The sequence below is a fragment of the Capra hircus genome, chromosome 19, assembly GCF_001704415.2.
Source record: "Capra hircus breed San Clemente chromosome 19, ASM170441v1, whole genome shotgun sequence".
Taxonomy (NCBI): Eukaryota; Metazoa; Chordata; class Mammalia; order Artiodactyla; family Bovidae; genus Capra; species Capra hircus.
In genome coordinates, this window is record NC_030826.1 from 24,762,180 (window position 1) to 24,779,834 (window position 17,655).

At 53.4% G+C, this 17,655-nt stretch overlaps 1 protein-coding gene across 2 annotated transcripts in view; it reads left to right on the forward strand.

Moving 5' to 3' along the window:
- SPNS3 (sphingolipid transporter 3 (putative)) overlaps positions 1-17,655 on the forward strand; it is a 42,324-nt gene that overhangs the window by 22,464 nt on the left and 2,205 nt on the right. For both annotated transcript variants that reach the window (XM_018064441.1, XM_013972283.2), the window contains exon 9: positions 11,509-11,574. In XM_018064441.1, the coding sequence (XP_017919930.1) occupies positions 11,509-11,574 (66 nt within the window). The remainder of the gene's footprint in view (positions 1-11,508; positions 11,575-17,655) is intronic.

Sequence of the window (17,655 nt, forward strand, 5' to 3'; positions counted from 1 at the left end):
TCCCCAGTTTGCTGAAATAGGGCCAAGTCGTGCTGTATGTTTCACGGTGATGAGGTTTCCTGAGCATCTAAAGTCTGGTCTGGGGCCTTCTGTGGGGGAGCCTGTGCCCTGCGGCCCACCTGCAGGAGCAGAGGGTTCCTTCTCTTCCCTCCTTCCAGTCCCCTTGGCAGGGAAACTTGACTTCTCGGCTGTTAATTGGGATCCAGACGCGCACAGCAGGTCTTGGCTCACACCCTCTTCCTTGGCCTTCTTCCCAGAGCCGCTGCCCTTCAGAGGAGAAGGGGTTTGTATTCAGTGGAGGGACTGAGCTCAGGGTAGGAACTCCATCATCGCTGGTTTGGTAGCTGGTTGAACATTGGCAGTGCCCCCTTAGGTGGGCTTTGTGGTCCAGAGGGAGGAGCTGGAATTGGGGGATGGCAACAAGCATGCATCAAGGCATCTGAAAGACCTGAACCTCTTCCTGCTTCTTCACCACCTAGCTGTGTGAGTTAGGGCAAGATCTCGACCTTGCTGAGCCTCGATTTTCCCGGCTATAAAATGGGAGTGCTAGTACTTTCCCCTTGGCTTAACTGAAGAGATAAATGAACCTTGGGGCCAGTTCTAGTTACTATAGATACGTAATGGAATTTAGTGGTTTAAAAAAATAAGAACGCTTATTTTGCTCTTGACTTTGTAGTTTGGACAAGGTTGGGGCAGAGGGTAACATATCTGTTACCACTTGGGGTTAGCTAGGCTGAAGGGGTGGGAGCTGGATGTCAAAGGCTAAGGGCTGATGCTTGATGCTGGCTGTTGGCTGAGGCCTTAGCTGGAGCTACTGGCTAGAGCAGCTGCCCATGACCTCCCCATGTGGCTGGGGCCTGCTTACAACATGGTGGCTGGCTTCCAAGGACTAGAGTTTTGAGAGAGCCAGGTGAAGCCGTATAGTCTTTGATGACACACCCTGGAAAGTTACAGAGCATCACTTTCATTGCGTTCTGTTCTTCATTGGAGCCGCAACTTCTTGCTCAGATTCAAAGGGAGAGAGAATGGATTTACTCTTTTTGGTGGAGACTAGTAGTGATCTGAGAGAGCGTGTGGAAATACTGCAGTGGCTGTTTTGGGAAAATAGTCTGCTCTGTGGCCCAGAGGCTCATCCTTCACTGAGCCCCGGGTCCCGTTGCTATCCAGCATTATGGTGAGCTATATCTGGGCACGCGCAGCCACGAAGCCCCATGGGTGTACCCCCACCCCTGCCCAGGTCGTCTCTGGTTCTGTGCTGCCCTTCTCGTCTCACAGGTGAGAAGCCTGGGAGTGGGCGGTCTTTACCCTCACATCCTGCTGGGCTTCACGGGCTGAGGGAGCAGAGCTGGGGGCATGGAGAGGTGGCTGCAAGGCAGGTCCTAGCCAGGATGAGCAGAAATGATGCTCACTCACTTACCCAGTGTTTCCCAAGCATATCTTGTGTGCCAGGCACTGTTCTAGGCTCTGAGGGTGCATCATTGAACAAAGCAGGCAAAAATATGTGTGCAACAAAATAGATGTAAAATAGGGGATTCCCTGGTGGTCCAGTGGTTAAGACTCCATGTTTCCAGTGCAGGGGGCGTGAGTTCAATCCCTAGGTGGGGAACTAAGATCTCACATGCTGTGCATGTGGCCAAAAAAAAAATTTAAAAAGATGTAAAATAAATGGTGAGTTAGATGGGGCTGAGTTCTGTGGAAAAGAACAGAGTGCAGAGAGTGGACAAGAAGAGGGACTGGGCTGTGCCAGGAGGTCAGGGAGGCCTCACTGAGATGGTGATGCTTCAGCGGGAACCTGAAGCCAGTGAGGGAAGGAGCCATGTGGATACGGGGGTAGAGGTGGGGAGAGCCCTCCATGCAGAGGGAACAGCAAGTGCAACGGCCCTGGGCGGGGGAAGCATACTGGTGTCTTCTAGGAAACGCAGTTGGAAAGGGTCCAACCAGGGTAGAGCAGAGATGAGGTCAGAGGGAATGGTAGGGGTGCCGAGGGGGAGCTGCTGATTGTATGGAGCCCTGTACATCGAATGACTTTGGCTTCCAATTTAAGTGAAATGGGAAGCCATTAGAAGATTTCTAGCTCAGAGGTGATGCTCTGACTGATGGTTTGTATCAGTTGGCTATTGCCGAGTAACAAATCACCATAACACTTAGTGGCTTCAGTTAATGATTTATTCTCATGATTCTGTGAGTTGGCTGGATGGGTTCATGGCTGGGAACCAGCCCATAGCTCACTCCGTAGTTGCCTCTAACTGGAAGACTGGGTTGAACCTCCAAGCTGATCTCATTCGTGTCTGGTGGTTGGCTGGGGCTCCTCCATTCAGTCTCTCATCCTCCACTGGCCCAAACCCGTTGCTTCCATTGTGGTCTCAGGGCCGCGTTCTCAGAAAGCAGGCACGGAAGCCGTGAAGTCTCTTAAGGCTTATGCCGGGAAGAGCAGAGCATCGCTGCTGCCTTACTGCACTGGTTGAAGCAAAGGGTAAAGCTGGCCCAGTTTTCCCCTTGGGAGAGGACTGTACAAGGATGTGAATACCAAGAAGCATGATTCACTGGGAAGTGTTTTGTTAATTTTTAAAATTTATTTATGGCATGCAGGCTCTGAGTTTCTTGACCAAGGATTGAACTCATGCACCCTGAAGTGGAAGCATGGAGTTTTAACCACTGGACCACCAGGGAAGGCCTAGCTGGGGACTTTTTCTAACTACCTGGGCTTCCCTGGTGGCTCAGACAGTAAAGAATCTGCTTCGATCTCTGGGTTGGGAATATCCCCCCTGGAAAAGGAAATGGCAACCCACCCCAGTATTCTTGCCTGGAGAATTCCTTGGACAGAGAAGCCTGGTAGGCTGAAGCCCATGGGGTCGCAAGGAGTAGGACACGACTGAGCAACCAGCACTTTCATTTTCACTTGTAACTGCCTCGCATGTGGCTTAACAAGGTCTTCCTGGCTGTTGTGATGATAACAAAATGAAACAGATAAGAGATAGGAAAATCCATTATCAGACTTTCCAATAATACAGGCAAGAGATGCCTATGGCTTGGATTGGGCTGGTTGTAGCGGAAGTGTGAAGAAGTGGTCGGATTCGTGGTGTGTTTTGGAAGTAGAATCAACAGAATTTCCTGATGGGTTCGGTGTGGGGTGTGAGAGAAAAGGATGAGAGAAAGGTCGACTCCAGGGTTTTTGGCCTGAGCCGTTGGAAACACAGAGCTGCCATTTACTGAGATGGAGGTGCTGAGTTGTTTTTTTGGTTTTTGCTTTTGAAAAGAGTGGGATTAGGAGTTCAATTTTAGACATTTTGAATTTGAGGTGCCTTTTGGGACATTCACCTGCAGATGTTAAGGGGCAGTTGGAAATATATGAGTCTGGAGTTCGGGAGAGAGGTCTAGGCTGGTTATTTAAAGCCATGAGGCTGAATGAAATCAGCACAGGCCTGAGCTTGAATAGAGAAGAGGAGAGGACTGAGGATGATACTCTGGGGCCCTTGACACGTCAGGGATGTGGCAGCCACATGCTACCACAGTAAACTCAAAACGTTGAGACCAGCAGTTCAATCCAGCACACTCTATCAGTGACCTTTCTATTTTTATTTGGGGGAAAATTTTAAAAAAAGGCAAAACCAGAAAAGCCTGAAGAAGAAAATAACAACTTTCCATTTTCTCATCCTCCAGAATCAGCTACTCTTAACTTCTTGGCCTGTTTGTTTCCACTTTTATGTGACCATCCTTCTATATGTGTCTCTCGGTGTATAAACATAGGTTTATGTTTTTAGAAACACTTTTATTAAACTGGGGTTATATGGCAATTTTTCTCGTTTCTTTTTAAAAAATTGTTTGACTGTGCCTTGTGATACGTGGGATCTTAGTTCCCCAGCCAGGAATCGAACCCTTGCCTCCCACATTGAAAGTCTTTAACCGCTGGACCACTGGGGAAGTCCCTATACAGTAATTTTAAAAACAGATTTATTGAGATGAAATTCATGTGCCATGCAATTCACCCATTTAAAGTGCAAAATTTAATGGTTTTTAGTATATTTGCAGAGTTTTACAATCGTCACCACATCAACTATAGAACATTTCATCACCTCAAAAAGAAACTTCCTAAGGGACAGCAGAGTAAATGCATTTCTTGGACTTTCTATTAAAAAAAGAAATTCCATAGTCCTACAAATCATTCACCATTTCCCCCAGCCATTGTCTATTCCAGCTCTACGTAACTGCTAATCTACTCTCTGTCTTTATAGATTTCCTATTCTGGATATTTCATATAAATAGAATCATGTAATGTTTCATTCATTTGTATGAACTTCCCTGAAGAAATTGAACTGAAATTGAAGGAACTGTTTAACTTCAAATTAATTTGAAAGCTTTGGACTTATTGATGAATCCTGACCAGCTTTTTTCCCTTTTTAAAAAAATATTTATTTATTTATTAATTTGGCTGCACCAGATCTTAGTTGCAGCATGTGGGATCTTCTGTCTGCATTGTAGCATGCAGGATCTTTAGTTGTGGCATGTAGGGTCTAGTTCCCTGACGAGGGATGAAACCCGGGGCCCCTGCGTTGGGAGCACAGAGTCTTAGCCACTGGACCACCAGGGAAGTCCTTTGAGTTCTTTCTTTATTGAATTAATATTCAATATAGTTTGCAAGTGCTTCCCCAGTGGCTCAGTGGTAAAGAATCCACCTGCAATGAGGGAGACCCGGGTTCGATCCTTGGCTTGGGAAGATCTCCTGGAGGAGGGCCTGGCAACGCACTCCATAGAGGAGCCTGGCGTGCTACGGTCCATGGGGTCGCAGAACTGGACACGACTGAAGCGACGGAGCACACAGCTGGCTTGGAACCATTATCAGCGATTTCCTCCTGCTCCTTTTCCTGGCGGTTGTCGTCCAGGTCGGGTTCTTTTTCCTTCCTCTTTCTTCTTCCTTCTCCACCTTTCTGTTCCCTCTCTTTCTCTCTCTCCTTCCTTCTCCTTCCCTCCTCCTTTCTTTCCTCCCCTCCTTTCTCTCCCCCTTCCTTTTGCCTCTCATCCTTTTTTCCTTTATTTTCCCTGCTTTCTCTTTCTTCCCTCCCTCCCTGCTCTCTGCCTTGCTCCCTTCGTTCCTCTTCCCCCTTCCCTCCCCACTTGCCTTCCCCCTTCCCTCCCCCCCTCTCTCTTTTTCTGTGTGTCTGCAGAGTTCACGTGCTGCTTGCTCTCCCCAGCCTGGGTGTGGGCAGCTCTGCTCTGATGTCAAAGTGCTGTGACGTAGTGTGGGGAACTTTCTGTTTTCTTCGACCCTCTTCCTGCCTTCTCTGTGACTCTTCTCTTCCCCAAAGGGGCTGCAGCTTGAGAGTTGAGTGTTAGGTTTTCTGTCACTGGAGGGAATTGCAGGGCTCAGGTAAGGTGGGGGTGGCTTTGTTAGAACACCTGGACGCTGCTCTTTCATTTGGGATTTGGGTAAATGCTCGATCACAGGGTTCATTCTACTTAATGACTGGGTGTATCCCCTCTTCTGGGATGGGAGCTGATTTTGGGCCTCACGTGAAGTCAGTAACTGGTGTCATTCATTCACTTTCTCCACTTCTACCCATTTCTCCCCAGCAGCTTTTGCCACTGGGTCTCAGTTAAGAGTGGAAACAAAGGACCCCTGCTCAGTTTATTTCCCTCCAGATATGGGGGTTTTGGAGAATAGCTTTGGGGAGGGATAGCTAGGAAGGACTATATTTTCTACCCTAGAATCATCTGGGGTTTTTTTTGCCTTGGTTGCCAGTATTTAATACTTATCTCATTAGGCTTTGTTCTTTTCTTTGGTGAAAAACATTTTTTTCCCCTGGTGTTTTTTTTTTTTTTAAATACTTCTGGGGGATGGGAGGTCTATGATGCAATTGCAACCTTTCATTTTTACAAAGGACTTCTCAGCCTTTAGCTAAGATCAAGTGTAGTATAAGATCAAGTGTAGTGTAAGATCAAGTGTAGTGTAAGATCAAGTGTAGTGTGGGGACTTTCCAGGTGGCAGAGTGGTAAAGAATCCGCCTGCCAATGCAGGAGACCCTGGAAACTCAGGTTTGATCCCTGGGTTGGGGAGATCCCTTAGAGTGGGAAATGGCAACCCATTCCAGTATTCTTGCCTGAAAAATTCCATGGACAGAGGAGCCTGGCGGGCTACAGTCCGTGGGATGGCAAAGAGTTGGACACCTGAACGCGCTTTTACCCAGGAGTTGTTCCAGATGAGCTTTAGGCTCCTTCCAGCCCAAACTGGGTTATAACTCTGAGTTCTCTAGTGGCCCAAGGAGAGCTGCAGCTACCACGACAAAGCAGAGTCAGCATGGTGGTCACTGAGGCCTTCACATCCGGGAGGGGATGCTGCCTTCCCCAGCCTTGGAGATTCCTGAGCAAGGACCAGGGATGAAGGCCCCACATCTGCCAGTCTGGTGCCAACAAGGGAACCTTGTGTGGTGCTTGGCAGGGAGCAGCCAGGATGTGTGTCCACCCTGTAGCTGTGGTCAGGGTCAGCTGAGTGTTCCAGAGTTGGTTTTGGGATCTGCTGTCACCCTTGGCGGAGAACCAAGCACAGTTTACTGACTCAGCCTTGCTCACCTCTCTGTGATGCTCCAGGGGTCTGGGATGGGGAAGGCCTGGGAGGGGCTGTGGACGGGATGCCTGGTCTTGGCAGTCTGGTTGGCATGCAGGAGGCGCCTCCTCAGTGTACACGACCAAGACTGGTAGGCTGTGCAGATAGCCCAGGTTGGGCGGGGGACTCTCCTACCACTTGGCCCTTGGGGGCTTCTTGGATAATTTTATTTTGCATCTTGAGCTGGAGTAACTGAGACTTGCCAGGGGCTGCCTCAGAGGGGCTCAGAGAGGCCCATCTACCCTTCTTCTGAGGACCCAGTCCCTGCGGGAAGCTAGCAGGTGTCTCTTCTTGGATGCGCAGCAGAGCCCGCCGTGTCAGCTGAGTTCTCCAGGAGGACTGGAGCCCGTTCCCCACCTGCTTGCCTCCCAGGCTGCTGGCCCCTGGGAGCCGGACGGTACCCTTGTGCCTTGAGCCAGTTCCTGTGGTTACAGGCTGGCAGGCCCAGGGGCAAAGTGTGCCAGCCGGCCCAGCAGCTTGCTGACGACCAGTCTGTGCTGGGGACCTGCATCCTGACTGGCTCAGCCACACTGGGTGAAGAGTTGACCCATGCAAGGGGAGGATCGGCCTTAGCTCTCCCCAAGTCTCCATAAGCCTTTGGGAGACCTTTGCTTTCCCCCTTCCTGGGGGCACCTAGAACCCATTCTTTGCAGTTCAGAGGTCAGTGGCTATCCAGTTGGAAGAGTGAGATGGACCAAGGTGGAGACACTGTCCTTTCTGCCCCACAGGGACTGAGTCTTCTCTGGAGTAGGTGTTCCAGCTCCCCTCCTGCTCCCTGCCCATGCCTACATGTGCCTGCAGGTGTACACAAGGAGGGGTGATGACGTGTGTGAAGGTATGAGTGTGTGCACGTCTATGTGTATATAGGTGCCTGAGTGCAAAACCAAGAGTATATTTATGTATCTGTATATGCGTATGTGGGCTTCCCAGATGGAGTCAATGGTAGAGAACCTGCCTGGCAATGCAGGGGACATTTAGAGACACAAGTTTGATCCCTGGACCAGGAAGATCTCCTGGAGGAGGGCATGGCAACCCACTCCAGTATTCTTGCCTGGAGAATCCTATGGAGAGAGGAGCCTGACGGGCTACAGTCCATAGGGTTGCGAAGAGTCAGACACAACTGAAGTGACTTATCACACACATATGTGTGTGCCTGTGTGATTGTGTGTGCGTGACTTCTTGTCCACATCATGAGACCACAAGCAGGCATGTGTACATGCTAGGCTGTTTTCCAATAGGTTCACCCCAGCAAGCCTGCCTCAATGTTGTCAGCCACTATCTGGTTGGTTGGTAATCTTGCTATACATGTGTTTATACTTGGAACATCATCCCTGTTACCTGCTTATGTGTTTCCTTGTGGTGTGTGAGTTTTGCACGTGCATCTCAGGTTTTGGGTCTAGGTATGTGTGCATGGGTGTTGGAGCTCTTGTGTGTGTGTGTGTGTGTGGTCTTGAGGATGCTTGTGTCTGTGCGTGCTTGTGTGATTTTGTGTGAGTGCATATGTGTGTGTGCGCATGCCTCTCTGGCTGGGGGTGACTCAGGCTAGAAATATTCACCATCACTGCCCCAACTCGAGGGGGAAATCCTCTTGAGCCTGAGATGGAGAAGGCCAGGGACTGCGGGGCCCCATGCTTCTCAGGCTCCCAGCGGCATTCCCAGGCCCTGTGGCCTGGGGGATGGAGTCAGGGTGCAGGGGAAGCATGTGCCGGTCCTAAGGGGACGAGGGCAGAGTCAGATTTCCCTTTCGGAAGTCCCCTCTGGGGCTGCTGTTGTGGGGGGATCCTGGGGCCTGGGAAACCGGTGAGGAGGAGGGACTGGCCCAGGCCAGACAGTGGATGGGAGGAGGGGGCAGAAGGGAGGGACATCTAGGATCAGCATGGACAGGAATCTGTCTGGAGGGGTGTGAGGGCAAGCAAGGCGTGGAGGAGCAACCCCCACCCCTGCCTCCCCCTGTCTGTGTCTGACCAGAATGATGGGAGGACAGGGGCCATCCAGGAGCAAAGCCACCTGGGCAGCTTGCTGGTGATTTGCCTGATTTGCACACAGCCTGTGGAGAACACAAACAGCACCCACTGAGGTTATCTCCTAGGTTATTTCTTATTCTCATTTAAAAAAATTTATTTGGCTGTACTGGTTTTAGTTGCAGCATGTGGGATCTAGTTCCCTGACCAGGAATCGAACCCAGGAGTATGGAGTCTCAGCCACTGGAGCACCAGGGAAGTCTCTCTCCCAGCTTTAGAAGCACAAGCTCTTGGCACTGTGGAGGCACCTGGTGGGGTGTGGGGCTGGAGAAATCAAGGCCCAGTGGGTGGTGATCTCCTCGGAGTGGCCCCGTGTGGCAGGGTGGGGCCGAGCTGTCTACTCTTAGGGGGTCACACTTCTTTGAAGGAGTGACCCTCCCTGAGCCCATGCGGCGCCTCAGGAGGCTCTGTAATTATGGGATGAGGAGGTGGCCTCTCCCTAGCCGGGCCTCTCTTTGCCCCTCAGAGCTGCGGCGTGGAGACAAGGGTTTGGTGGCTTGGGGTGGGTTTCCAGGTGTGTCTGAGGAAACCTGGCCTCCTCTGGCGGTTTGTTCAGCCTGAAAAGCTCCATTGTGGCTGCAGCCTCCCTCTGATCAGCTCTATTTTGGGACAGGATCCACCCTGCTCCAGCTGGAGGAAGGAAAAGGTGTATTTCAGTGTGTCCTGTGGGTGTGGGGGGCAGACAGGGGGTAGAACACAGCCCTAGCAGAGAAAGCAGCTCAGGGTGGCTGGTGCAGGAGGTGTGGAGGGTAGGACCCCGGCCTGTGAGCTAGAGGGGGAGGGGGACAGTGGCCTGGCCGGCCCTGGAGGTGGGAGTCGAGGGGAGGATGGGTGTGAGCGGTCCCCGCTTTCATGTGGCCCCAGGAGGCTGGCTTGGCAGATCCTGTCTAGGTGGAATGCGGGTCTGCGGCCTGCCTGGGCCCCACCTAGGGCTTGCCCACCAGCCACTTCCTGATTCCTAACCCTGTGGATGCCCAGCCCAGGCCCAGAGGAGGCCTGCCCTGCCCTCAAGAGTTCCCCAGTTTGTGGAGGGCCAAGGCCTGGTGAGACTGGGAGAAGACCCCTGCTGCATCCCCTCCGCAGAGGGTCCCGCCCTCTCTCTGCAGCCCTGGCCACACTCCTGCCCGCCCAGCCTGGCAGGTACCTTCTGGCCTCCTCGCCTCTGCTCACCGGGTTCTCTGCCTGGCATGGGCTTGGGACTCTTCTAGACCCATCCCGATCCTGCCCATCCTTCAGGGCTCTGCTCAGTGCCACCTCCACCTGGAAGCCCTCCGCATCCTGAGCTTTCCTCTGACTTCCCTTGTACCAGCCTCGCCCTGCACTGCAACTTCTTGGGCCTTTCAGAGTCTCCCCCAGCCCCCTGACAGCTTCCTGTCCCTCATCTTGTCACTGGGGTGAGGGACTCACCAGAAAGTGATATGTGACCTGGGCCTGATCCTTCTCATATGTCAAGTGGGAGTCATGGTACGGGTCTTACGAGGTGGCTGAGAGTCGGGTAGATGACAAAAGGAGACAGGCCCAGTGTGTTGTCAGTGGGCAGGCAGTAACCCTTCGGTTCCTCTGTCCTGGGTGCTTGTAGGCCTTTGGGTGCCAGAGCCTGGGCTGCCCTGGGCAGAGCCCCGTGACTCCAGGAATGACTAATTCCACTCCAGCAATAAGCTCTCAGGAGCTCTAAGAAATGAGACTTTTCCCCCTCCTTCTTCCTGCCTCATTAAACTCTTCTTGAGTGAGTGGAATGAAGATTGTCCTAATCCTTTGGCACGAGGTGGGGGGTTCAGGGAGCTGGAGGAGACAGGCCCACAGCGGCCTCCAGTCACCCGCAGACAGGCAAACAGGTTTTCCGAGCCCCATAGGTGCCCAGGGCAGGGGTGGGCACCGGACAGGGGCTGGAAGCCTCGTCTTTCAGTCTGGCTTTGTCCTTGGCCAGCTGATGACCTCAGACAAGCCCTGATCCGGGCACAGTTTACTGCTTCAGCCTTGCTCACCTCCCTGTGATGCTCCAGGGAACTGGGAAGGGGAAGGCCTGGGAGGGGCTGTGGATGGGATGCCTGGTTTGGGTGGTGTGGCTGGCATGCTGTAGGTGCCTCCTTAGTGTATATAGGCCTTAGGGGAACAAAGTGGGAGGGGTGGGCAAGGCCAGAGCAGCCTCTGTACCTTTCTCTGTTTCCCCACCTTTAAAAGTGGCCTGGGAGGGACTTTCCTGGTGGTCCGATGGCTAAAACTCTGTGCTCCCAATGCAGGGGTCTGGGTTTGATCCCTGGTCAGGGAGCTAGATCCCACATGCTGCACCTAAGAGTTGGCATGCTGCAACTAAAGATCCCACGTGCTGCAACTAAGACCCAGTGCAGTCAAATGAAAATAAGTAAATAAATAAATATAAAGTGGCCTGGGAGTGAGCTGGGCCTTGGGTCGCGTCCATCAAGGGATGTGCTCTTCCCAGGCCTGGGCCCTAACTCCTCTCTGGGTCATGGCTGCCCATGTGCCCAGATGGGAATGTCTACCCACTCTGGGAGCTTCTCTGGTGGCTCAGTGATAAAGAATCCACCTGTCAGTGCAGGAGATGCAGGTTTGATCCCTGGGTCAGGAAGATCTCCTGCAGAAGGAAATGGCAACCCACTCCAGTATTCTTGCCTGGAAAATCCTATGAACAGAGGAGCCTGGTGGGCTACAGTCTGTGGGGTTGCAGGCGTCTGACATGACTTAGGGACTAAACATGACTGGAGGCTGCTGCCACCGGGATAGCAGTCGCAGACCTCACCCACCCCAGGAAGTCTCGGTGGGGCTTCCTTTGTGCAGACTAGTCTCCCCCTGCACAGATGGGAAGACACCACGGGGAGGGGCTGGTGACTGAAACCCAGGGAGCCTCCTCCTGACCCCCTGTGTCCACAGGTGTTCCTGGCCCTTGGGGAGCTGCTCCTGTCCTGCAACTGGGCGGTGGTTGCCGACATCCTGCTGGTAGGCATGGGGGTCAGGGCAGAGGGCTGGTCCTGGGGCACTGAACGGGGGCAGCTGGGGTCTGTCCTGCTCAGGGCCAGACTTCTGCTGTTGAGTGGCCCAGAGATCAGGTGGGGCTTCAGAGACCATGGGGTCAGGGACTGAGGTCAGCAAGCAGTTACCTTGGATCAGGAGCCTCCCTGACACTCTCAATCGTATCCTCTGACCATCAGTCCTGTGTTGTAGGTAAGCACATGGAGGCTCAGAGAGGGCAGGGGCCTGGACCAAGGTCACACAGCCTACAGAGGCGCTGAGCCAGGGCTGGGACCTAGTCTTTTTGACTCTAGGCCTCTTTCTTTGCCCCTGTTTCTTGACTGCTATCCTTCTCAGCAAGTGGTCTCCTTGGCCTCTACACTGGGTATGCAGTCAGGGATGCTGGACTTCAGGGCCACCAAACCCAGGTGGTTCTGGGCCGCCCCAGCTCCCATATCATGGGCTACAAGGCTCAGGCTACAGTGAGTCCTGATGCTGTCCTGACCACATGCTGCTAGGTCCAGAGTCTAGCACGACCCTCCCTGAGCCTCACACTCTCCATCCAGCCTCCCTGCCTCCTTCTTGGAGACCACAGGGAAGTTGTTAAACACTGAAGGGCTGTGCTCTTGTGGATTACACAGGGTCCCCAACCTAGCAACACCCCGAGAACCCTCTTCCTACCTCCTGGCAGCCCAGCATGGTCCAGCACTGGGCGCGAGGGAACCCAGAACTGTCCTGAGGGTGGTCCAGTGCAGGGGCACGAAGTCGGGCTCACGAACCTGGGTGTCAGCCCTGCTTCTGCCGCTTACTAACTCTGTGCGACCTAGGCAAGTCACTTTGTGTCTCTGAGCCTCAGTTTCCCTGTGTAGAAAATGGGGATGAAAAGACCTCCTGGATTATGGTGAGGGTGAAACAAGATGATCCCTGTGAAGCTTGTGCCCTGTGCCTGGGGTTCTGGTAATAAATCAGCAGTTCCTACTCTCTCATCTTCCATCTCCTAAAGAAACCCTGGCATCCTGGAATCTGAGTTTGACAGGGCTGTGGGGAAGTGTAGTCATGTAATTAGCCAACAAAAGCTGCTTGAATACCGCTGTGGACAGGAGGCTCACTCTCTGTCTAGATGCTCTGGCCCTTCCTTTGACCCAGGCTAGCGGGTGTAGACAGCGCTGTCCTGTCTGTGACTCCCGGGTGAGTGTATCAGCTGCAAGGCTGTCGGCTCTTCTCTTTTCCTCCCTCCAGACAGGAGACTTGGGCTCCAGCCCAGATTCTGCCACAGACCTGCTGAACGGCCTTGGGCCTCGGTTTCCTTGCCTATAAAAAGGGGCAGTCATAACTGCCCTGACGGGATGAGCAAGACGGCCTGAGGGAAAGCCCTCGGTGTATGGGATTATGCTGGCAAAGCTTGCCCCGAGTGCGGCTGCCCACTTGTAGGCACAGGGCGATGACCTGCCCCCACCCCCAACACAGCTTGTCCTCTGAAACCTGGCCCCCCTCAGCTTCCTCTGCCACCCCCTCATCCCTGTTCCCGCTCCACATGACAGCCCCACAGATATGTGAAGACTGCGCCCGCCCATGGTCTGTGTTTGCAGGAATGATTAACCTGGCGGAGCTGGCCTCTTTGTAACGCCACATGTGGGTTGGGGGCAGGGGTCGGGGAGGGGGTGGCGGGGAGAGGAGAGGTGAGGGGCCAGTCAACCATAGTCTGACCCATCTGGCGGTGCTGGGGAGTGGGCGGGTACAGCCCAGGGGGCCAGACTGGACCCAGCCCACCTGGTGCTCCTCCTCCTCCCCTGGCTTAGAGGCGTCTAGCCCCCAAAGCTCAGTGGGGCCTGTCAACCCAGGGAGGCTTCTAGCCCCCCTTCCCCTGCCTCCCCACCTTCCCAAAGCCTCACAGGAGGGACAGCTTTGTGACACGTTATTGGCTGGAGCTGGACCACGTCTCTTGGAGCTCAGTCTCCAGGCAGAGAGAGGGGGAGGGGCTCCAGAGGGGAGGGGTCTCAAGCCAAATGCTGGTGAGGGGACCGCTGTGGGGACCTGAGCTGTGGAGTGGAGGGACAGACTGGAAGCAGGGTGGGGAAGGGTGAGGTGATGAGGCTGGAGTGTAGACCAGTGAGTAGACGGTGCCTGTGAGAAGCTGCACAGGGGAGAGAGGGAAAGAGAGGAAGGTCACTGGAGTTGGGGGGTCATAGGTGGCAAGTGCTGCTTTTCTAGAGATAAGGCCGGAGGGGAGATGGGTAGAGAGAGACTGGCAGGGGTTAGAGTGGGGCTGGGGCAGGAAGTATGGGGACACTGGTGTGGCATGAAGTACAGGGAGGTCCTTGCTGGCTGCCCTTTCTTCTGAGGCCCGGAAGGTGAGAGGACAGCGGAGCCCAGGAGCCAGGATTCTGGAATGGTCCACCTGCTTCCACTCCCAGCTCTGCCCCTCTCTCTGGCTGGCCTTGGGGTGCTCAAATGTGCAATAGGTATTTAACAGAAAGGCTGCTGCTGCTGCTAAGTCACTTCAGTCGTGTCTGACTCTGCGCGACCACATAGATGGCCTCCTAACAGGCTCCTCTGTCCCTGGGATTCTCCAGGCAAGAACACTGGAGTGGGTTGCCATTTCCTTCTCCAGTGCATGAAAGTGAAAATTAAAAGTGAAGTCGCTCAGTCGTGTCCGACTCTTAGCGACCTCATGGACTGCAGTCTACCAGGCTCCTCCATCTATGGGATTTTCCAGGCAAGAGTACTGGAGTGGGGTGCCATTGCCTTCTCCTAACATAAAGGCAGTACCTACCAGTTATACCCGGGCTACAAGGGCTGAGAGAGCTAAGCCTGCATCCCTGAGGGGTCGCTGTGGGCTCCATAGGCCCCACGGTGGTCCTGCCTCAGAGACACAGCTCTCTTTGATCTGCTTATCCGCAGGGAGGAGAATCCAGATTCTCTCTGGGGAAGAGACTTCAGGGACTCTTCAGTGGTTCTCAAACTTCACTGAGCATAAGAATCAGGTTTAGAGGAGCTTATTACAAATTTCACTCCCTGGGTCGGGAAGATTCCCCGGAGAAGGGAATGGCTACTCACTCCAGTATTCTTGCCTGAAGAATTCCATGGACAGAGGAGACTGGTGGGCTACAGTCCATGGGGTCACAAAGAGTCGGACTTGACTGAGTGACTGACACTTTCACTTCACTTTCATTACAAATTCATTTTCCCGGCCCCGTGTCCTCAGAGTCTGATTCAGTTGTGTCTGTGTTGGGGGCCCAGGGATCTGCATTGCTCTTGAACTGTCCTGCATGATCCTGGCGGAGCTGCTTCTCAGAAAGCACTGGAGGACACTATTCTAGTGCAGCCAGCTCTCCAACTCATGAACCTTCTGCAAAATTCTGACCAGTCCCGTCCACCCCCTGTTTACATACCCCTCTGATGGGCAGCTCACTCCTTGCATCCTGGGAAACCCCTGCCTCCTGGTGGCTTGGTTAATAAAAAGGATCTTGGTGCATCACAGCCAAGACCCACTTCAGACTCTCGTCCGCAGCCTCCCCACTAGCCTGGCTGGGCCTCGGATGGCCTTGCTCCCTAGAAGACTGGAGACTGTGTATCCCCAAATGAGCTCCCTATCTCCCCTGGTCCACTGATGGTGTCTCCGGCTCCCTTCCCACCCTCCTCTCTCTGGGGCCCCCTCTAGTTTGCCCATCCCCAGCTGTGGGGAGTCGGGTAGAAGGGGAACTTGCTCCCTCTCCCAGGTCTGTATTCTGGGATGCTGGAATCCTGCCACCGGGATCACCTCCCACCTCTTCAGCAGAGCCCCCTTCCCTGGGGGATCATCACCCTCCACGTCTCCCTTCATCCGCGCGTCTCCATGCTTCCCTGCTCTGCCTTCTGCCCCTGGGTAGCCGTCTGCTCACTTGTCTGTCTCACCCTCCCAGGGGTGTCTGGGTGTGAGGGCTGAGTTGGGGCACGTGAGGCAGGCTGCCAGGAAGTTTGCACCTGGTGACTGCCACTCCAACTTTCTGTGGGCCCTTGATTGGTGCTGGTTATGCCCCGGGCTATAAAGGGAACAGCTCTTCTAAGAAGGGCAAGTCAAAAACAGAGGTGTTTTTGTCTCCGAATAGAGTGAGCCTGGAGTTTTGGGAACCCAAAAGCCTCCAAGCTTCTAAAATTACCTGCCTGGCTCTCCAGCTGCTGGCGAGGCCCAACCTTGGCCCCTGGTTATGTGGAGACCCTGGGGACCCAGAACAGGTAGGGGGAGACCTACCTCCCTGCCACTGGCAGCAGGAGCCGGTCTGGGTCCTGCAGGTCAGAGTTCCTGGGAGGGGAGGAAGGGAACTTTCTCTCTCCAAGCAACCCTGGCCCCTGCATGGACTTTTTTGGACATTCAGAGCCTATGTTCTAGGACTGGGGTCCCCAGCTTCTGGGATCTAATGCCTGATGATCTGAGGTGGAGCTGATGTAATAAAATAGAAATAGAGTGCACAGTAAATATAATGTGCTTGAATCATCCTGAAGCCATCCCGTACCCTATTCGTGGAAAAATTGTCTTCCATGAAACAGGTCCCTGGTGCCAAAAAGGTTGGGGACTGCTGTCTCTGGGAGGCCCTGCCCTTCTGCCCAAAACCACCAGTGAGTAATCACATAATTATGGAGTGAGAAGGAAGCACTTGGGGAAGGTGCAAAGCTGTGGTCAGTTCCTCCTCAGGCCTGTTGGCAGGTCCTGGTGATGGGTGGGAGGCCCAGCTTCTCTCACCACCTGGACAGAGTGGCTAAGTGCCAGTGACTCCAGGACCAGCCGGTCACCCTTAAGAGTGACTCCTGCTGCTCTGCGCTGCCCACCCACAAGCCCCTCTCTCCAGTTCTGAGGCTCCAGCCTTCACACCTTGGCTCACCCTGTCTGGAGTCCCTTTCTCTGCCCTCCTTTGCCAGTTCCCCATTTGCAGAGCTTGAGGTGAGCTTGTCCTCTTGGTTCTTCTCACTGTTTTCCAAACATTCTGTTACAAACGTGTAAATATTGCTAGAAAGGCTCCTTTTTGCTTTTAACAGCAGGATGGTCAAGCATCAGACCCTGAGAAGAAGGCCTGGGGTCAAATCTTAGTCCCACTGTTTGCTGGCTGGGTGACCCTGGGCAAGTTACTCACCCTCTCTGTGGAGAGTTTCATCAATTGTAGTAGTGGATAGGAATTGTGTCTCCCTCATGGGTTGCTTGAGTGGTTATATAAAAAAATATATATATATGAGATATGTAAAATGCATACAGGAAGCACTTAATGAATGTTAGTAATTATTATAATAATAATAATTATTATGTTGTTATTATTCTCTGATGGGCTGAGATTATGGCCAACTAGGCCTTGGGAATAAGGCGTTGGTGTGGGAAGCTCCCCCGTGGATGTCCTGTTGGGACCGTGTGACCTGTGGCTTCTAGTTGAACCTCCTGCCTCCCTCCCTGCCTCCCTCCTATCCTCTTGCTGCAGCTCTGGGTTCTAGCAGGGTTTCTCCTGGGATCAGTCTCCAAGATGATTCTACTTGACTTGTTCAGTTGGCAAGCTGTCAGCTAGTCCCTGCCATGCCTGGTGCCTTGCTGAACTCCCAGGGACTCCAAGAGAAATTAGGCAGGAGCTTTGCTGCCAGACCATGTAAGGGTAAGGGGAGGAGGGCGATGAACCCTTCCAGCTGTGGGGGATGTGCCTTCAATTCGGGGTGCACACAGGGGCTGTGGGAGCTCAAGGCAGGCACCTGAACTCTGGGAAGGCTTCAAGAGGAGGTGACCTTCTTGAAGGTCAGTCCTGAAGGACGAATGGGGATGCTCCAGTTGGACCAGAGAAGGGAAGGCTTGCCAAGCAGGAGGCACAGCAGGTCCAATTTATTTCAGCCTAATGTCCTCAGGTACCGGGTGAGGAATGATCATGAAAGTAACCCTTTATGTAGGTCCCGTGATTATGCCCATATAGGGATGAGGAGGCTAAGGCACAGAAATGTGAAGTGACTTGCCCAGAGTCAGACAGCTAGTGAGTGGGGGGTGTGGGATTGGAACCCAGACAGTCTGACTGCAGAATTCATATCTTTAACCTCCCCACCCCCTTCCAGGTGGGCCTTTTC